Raw genomic sequence first — 6,261 nt, 5'->3', positions numbered from 1 at the left:
ACACATATAAAAAGGGATTTGAATGATTTGATGATTTGAAATATTCAGAGAAACATACCTGTTTTACACAAAAGCGCAAATATAATGTTTAATACAATATTGATTTATATACAGTAATACAAGCACTCAAAGGAGAGCAATAAATACTAACATCTCAATTTTCATATATACCTTACCACTCAAAAACTATGCTCAGATGCATCTTTTCCATGCTCATTTCTTAACATGACAATTAAAAAAAGCATTGTTTCTATCTGAAGATTGTATTTATGTTACTAAAGTGACTAAAAAGGATTAAAGATATTTAGGGTACACATTTAATACCAAAATATATTCAAATAAGCAAACACGTACTATCTGGCATTTAATACCTAAAATTAGAAATAGCTAAATTAAATACTTATTTTTGTTTGCTCCGAATACAGTTAGTTGTATTGTTCTATAAATACAGTTTTATAAATGCTGCCAAAGACAGCATGTATTCAAGCCTGAAGTATTCTCTATTATTCCCCCAAACCTCATTTCTATTTAAAAAAAAAAAAATCCATTGGAAATATTCCCTAACAACTAAGCCCCACCCCCTGCAGAGTAGCAAAGCAGCAAAATTTCTCCTAATCAGACCAAGAAATCCAGAACCCACCACCAGAATTATAAAGCAAGAACACAGAGAATTGCACAATCCAACTTTTAGTCATTATATACCTGTCTCAGATCCATTGCTGGGCCTCTTCCCATGTCCACGGCCACTTTGATTGGCGTTAAGCAAGGGTGAAGCTTAAGCACCTAGAAACATCAGACGAAGCAACAGGTTACTGCATAAAAACACTAAATGTATAAAACAGAAATAAAAAAAAAAAAAAAAGAGTATTCTGAGCATTTATATTTTTACTAGTAAAAAATGACTGCTTTGCTGAACAAACAATATATATTCCACATGTACAGACATGTTTTTACTATACAAAATCCTAGGTTAAGATAAAGTGAGTCAGACGCCATGCAACACTAAAGCTGCCTACATCACAGAAGAGCCTTTAGTGGTATAAGTATGCCACTACAGCCCCTAGCAGAGACAAGGTGTATGCTGACAAAAGGTGTTTTCTACCAGCATCACTATACCATCTCCTTCAAATAACATTAAGGCAATAAAAACTATTTTCTGTCAGCGCAGCTGTCTCCACACCATGGTAGCTGACTAAGCAATGCTGGTGAAGGTCCATGATTTTTTCAGCAGAACTCTGTGGTATAGATCTTGTCTCAGTAGCTTGCTATTTTCACAAACCTTTATCTCCAGGCATGCTAAAAGAAAATCACCTGTCTTTGTGAAGTTTTCTTGCCTAAAGAACTCTCAGCCAACTGCAAGGAGTCACAGAGATATGCTAACACTCCTTGGTCCAGATTGCCAGTCACAGAGAGCACATGAGGAACAACATTCTTCCTTCCATCTCGGGCCTGAAGAAAAAAATTAAATATCAACCCTCAAAAACAATGTTACTTCAAATGTGCATGCACTCATACACAGAGGCACTGATCCCAAACTCAGCTCCCTTGACCTATTCAAGACCAAATGCATATTCAAAAAACTACCAACCACATGTACAGCTTCACAGTAGATAGCTGTAACTAATTTAATTATAGCAAGAAACAGAAGAAATGCCAAGCCTTTACTAAAATAAATATCTCCCCCCACCTTTCCCAAGAAGACTAGCCTTACAACTTGCCCTGTGATCAGCATATTGCGGCTACTTCATATCCAGGCAGGAACTGGGCTCCTTGGAAAATCTTCCTGTCAGCAGCCATTATATCAGACTGCCAACATGAGCAACCTTTGCCAATCTCGTACATGGCAGAGAAAAAGGAAAGCTCTTGGATTTTGCATGTTGACACTGAATGAAGATTTATTCCATAAGTGGAAAAGAAACAAGCAACTAGTGCAGATCTCTAAGAATTACTGTAACACTGAACTGAAAACTCTGAACTGGAAAAGTACAAGACAAAAGATCTTTGTCTATTTAAAGGAATGTATCTCTAGTAGCAGAACCCATAGCTTTTTGTCTATGTGTCGAATCTCGTAGCCACCGGCTGAAGAACAAGTATTTGTATATAAAGCTTTCCAAGTAGAAAAGTGTAAATGTTATACTAGTAAAAGATACTCTTAGAACCTGTAGCCAGAACTTCTTTTTAAACATATTAAACCTATTAACCGGCTGAAATTCAAAGTTCATAAAAATCAAATAGCAGTGAGGCTTAGAGAAATTTTCCCCAAACATCTAAAACTCTACCCCCCCACCCTTTAGTTTGCTAGAATTGCAAGCTGCTATCCTGATTTTATCCACATAAGAGCCTTTCACTTGCTGTAATATTCCTATGCAGTACTGAAAAACTGAAATGATGTGCATTAAAATGCTTATTCATAACCTACAATATATAGCAGGACATTCAAATTATTGCATGGGTGCACATGGGAAACGTCTCTCTGGCTTGCTCTCATTTTATTTTTCTAAAGATGGCATTTTCTACAGAAGCAATTACATCATTTCAGTACATTAAGCCACACTCTATCAAATACGAAACATTTCAAGTGGCTGAGTGAGAATGACCTTTACAGTTCATTTTTAAGTCAACTTATGGCTGGTGAAAGATACAGTTTGACAGCAGTTGAAGTCTACCCAAGGAACAGGTATATAGCATAGGCCAGACAACTTTCCCCCCACTACCCTGCCAATGCATCTCAATGTTAATATTAAAAAAATCAGGCCTGGGATTGAGAGAATAATTTCACTTCAGCTTCCTTCTCTGCTTTTGAGGTCTGTTAAATGCATAATCTAAAATGCCATGACACCCCTTTATTTTAAAAGAACAAATGCCATTTACACATTAGGGGAACATTTGTATCTCTTCTCAGTAACTTACAAATAAAACAAAGTGAATCTTACACGCAATTTTGAGCAATCCCCTGGATACATTTGTAGCAATTCTTTATCTCCCAGATTCTGCAACCTTTCTATCAATTCCTTTCCCCAAGGAAAGCTGTAGTACAAGTTAACTCCTCTTCTTCCCTCTTCATCCTGAAAGTCACTGCTGGTGAAGTTAGATGGACCTATTGCAAACTGAAAACAAGAGGTGGTTTAAAAAGGAAGTCCATCTACTGAGTATCTTAAATGAATTGCAATCTTTTTAAAAAAAAAAGGGGGCGGGGAGAAGAAAAATGAACAGACCTCTAACCTTTCATGAAAAATAGACATTATAATTCATAGTGCAAAATGTTACCTCAGATGCAACACCCTAATCTTAAAGTTACTTAAGAAAATGAAAACTTTAATTTGGCTAAATCACATCAACATCTGCTTGGCAGCATTGTAATGCACTTGTAAATAGCTTTTTACCTCAAGAGTGGCTGCGTTTCAGCAGTGAATACGTGCCAATATCATTATGTTGTAAACATAAAAGCTGTGCTCTTTACCCAACCCCCACCCCCCAGATAAATATTGCAAAAATATTGCAAAAACTTTCTATCTTAAAAAAGAAACAAACACCATATTTACCTTTCTCCACCACTGGAGCCTCTGGCGTAACCAATAATCAAGCCACTGTCCTATAGTTCTGGCGGAGCTAAACCACACAAGGGAAGACATTGTCCTTTCGCCTGTTCTTTAAACAATAGCAAGGTGAGCAAGTTAACTCCTTTAAAAAAAAACAAGGGAAAAGCAAGAGACATAATTCAAAAATGTAAACAAGAAGTAACAGTAGTCAGCATTCTTTTAAATATAATAAGAAATCTGTCAGTTGTCATTACTGTACCTTGTGATGCTTTCATCTGGAGTCTCAGAATCTGGTTCACGATGAAAGCAAACTCCAACCTGAGCAAGTCCATAAGGCAGCCTCTTGTTTACCAGTTCCAGACAACTGACATATTGCTCAAGCGCACCTGTCAAGAGACAAATCATTCATACCTGGAACTATGAGAAGCATCTTAATTATTACAAGCAAAAGTAATACTTTCCAACGTATCCACAGAAGACAGCTGCAGCCCAGGTACCACAAGGGAGGAAAGGGGTAAAAGTAATGACATTTCAAGACTAAACAGGCAAAGTATGTGCAGAACTTGATGGCAGCACATGTTTTTCAGAATCAAGGTAGATTTGCACCTTCGAGATCAACTAAATCATAGATGCATAATAAGCCTTTCTACTGATTCTAATCACTTCTATTTAGAGGAGTGATTCTCAACCAGGGTACATGACACCTTGGAGTACCTCGAAATCATTTCAAGAGTGCCCCAGGGTGACATAAAATGTTAGCACTGTTAGATTTGTAAACGTGATTCACAGGACAAACCCAGAGATTTCACATAGGAAACTACAACATTTAAAAAAAAAAAAAAATCACTGTTGTGGTTTTTGAGTTCTTTGCAACAGAACTACTCTATTTTTCCTTAGTCAAAAAAGGAATGAAAAGAGCTGGAGTTTCCTAATGGGGGTGCCTCAAATCTATCGAAGGGGGCCTTAAGTCTCAAGAAGCTGAGAAACACTGATATAGAAAGTCTGCATTTCCCTCATGGGCAAAAATGTAGGTAACAATGTTAGGCTGAATGCAAGGAGGGAGGGAGGGAGGAAGGGTGTGTGGGCATGTGCATGTGAGCTGTATTGATAGAACACAAGCTTTCCTAAGTTAACATTCACTTCATCAGTGGCTAAGACACTTGTTTGCCTGCTATTTTGAAGTCAAGTAGAAAGCAGGGTAAACTTGCACTTTATAGACTAACCAAAGTGTGTGCTATGGATGCACTGATAAGGATTTTTTTGGCCAATACCAATGGCCAGCTATTATCCAGCCATATCAGCCAATACCAGTGTGATAGCCAACATTCAGTCCTGCAGCTTGGAGAACAGTGACCTGCCAGTAAGTCTGTGGGGAACAGGGGGTGTGGGGGAGGACAGGGCAGGGCAGAGGATGGAGCTGCAGGTGGCTCATGCAGTGGGTGTGGGGAGAGGTGGGCAGCTCCCTGCCACTGCCCACACCCCTAGAGGAGGCATATACCCCCTGGATGTGTGCAGGGCAGGGCTGAGCTATCTGCTGTGGGCTCAGGGGCTATACCAGCCTCTTCCTGGTGGAGGGCTGGGTAGGGGTTGTACTTGGGGCAGGCAGCAGCAGTACTGGGAGGGGGGCTACAGTGACCTTTGGGGTGGCCACAGCCCCCCTGTAACCTCCCCCCCCAGTGCTGTTGCTGCCTGGCCCACCCCAAGCAGTCTCAGCCCAGACCTACTTCTCAGAAGAGGCTGGCACAGCCCCTGGTCCCATGCCTGCAGTAGGCAGCTTGCCCTTGCCCCACATGCAAATCTGGGATACAAATGCCCCCCATGCCTCCTCCGGGGGTGCATGCAGCAGCAAGGAGCCACCCACCCATCCCCGCATCCCCCACACGAACCATCTGCGGCTTCATCACACACCCCACCCCACCCCAACTGGGCAGCACCTGCTCCAGCCCCACTCCCCGCCTCCCTGTGGGAGTCTTGATCTGCCCCATACCCCTTCCCACCCATAGACTTACCGGCTAAGTGCTGCTGACCCAGTTGCCGGGCTGCACTTCTGGCTGCATGCATACATGCAGCATTTATCGATGACATTATTGGCTACACTAGTCAAAAAAAGCCAATTGCTAATAAAATGTTAATTTTTCTTTTACCGGTGCCAATCCAATATGGACTGATATATCAGTTCACCTCTAGTGTGTGCATGTACATATATACGTATGTAAATCAACAGATACAGCATAAAATTTTCTGAGCTGAAGCTCCCTTAATCCGTGCTGTTCAAGGGACAGCTAGTTTGAAGTCAAGTAACAGCTAAGGTAAGTTTTCACTGTACAGTATAGACTAACCAAAGTGTGTATATTTCTGTACACACACACACCCATGTCTGTACACACACACACACATCCATCCATCTATATCTATATCTATATATATAGGCAAGCCTCGCTTAACGCTGTTTCACTTAGTGCCATTTCACTATAACACTCATTTAAAATTGATACCTGATTTCACTTGGTGCTCAGTGAGTTTAATGCCCGCGGTCGCTATCTTGACCCATTAAAAAAACTTGCGGTCGCTGTCTTGGGTCATCAAATACTTTCAGTTTCATTTAACGCTCCGTTTTTCCAGGAACCAATTAAGAGCGCTAAGCCGGGGGTGCCTGTATATATCTCTGTAGCTATTTATATAGATCTAGAGCTATAGGTAGATATATAGATATTGCTATAGA

General features: G+C 40.4%; 1 protein-coding gene across 3 annotated transcripts in view; it reads left to right on the top strand.

Moving 5' to 3' along the window:
- The window catches only part of MILR1 (mast cell immunoglobulin like receptor 1), a 16,202-nt gene extending 14,842 nt beyond the window's left edge, over positions 1–1,360 (top strand). For all 3 annotated transcript variants that reach the window (XM_019542383.1, XM_019542384.1, XM_019542381.1), the window contains one exon: positions 1,292–1,360. In XM_019542383.1, the coding sequence (XP_019397928.1) occupies positions 1,292–1,323 (32 nt within the window). In that variant the 3' untranslated portion in view covers positions 1,324–1,360. The remainder of the gene's footprint in view (positions 1–1,291) is intronic.
- The last annotated feature ends 4,901 nt before the right edge of the window (positions 1,361–6,261 follow it).

The sequence above is a fragment of the Crocodylus porosus genome, unplaced genomic scaffold (assembly GCF_001723895.1).
Source record: "Crocodylus porosus isolate Cpor-Errol unplaced genomic scaffold, CroPor_comp1, whole genome shotgun sequence".
Classification (NCBI taxonomy): Eukaryota; Metazoa; Chordata; order Crocodylia; family Crocodylidae; genus Crocodylus; species Crocodylus porosus.
Note: the sequence above shows the minus strand (reverse complement) of the source record. Positions and strands in the feature narration are given on the sequence as shown.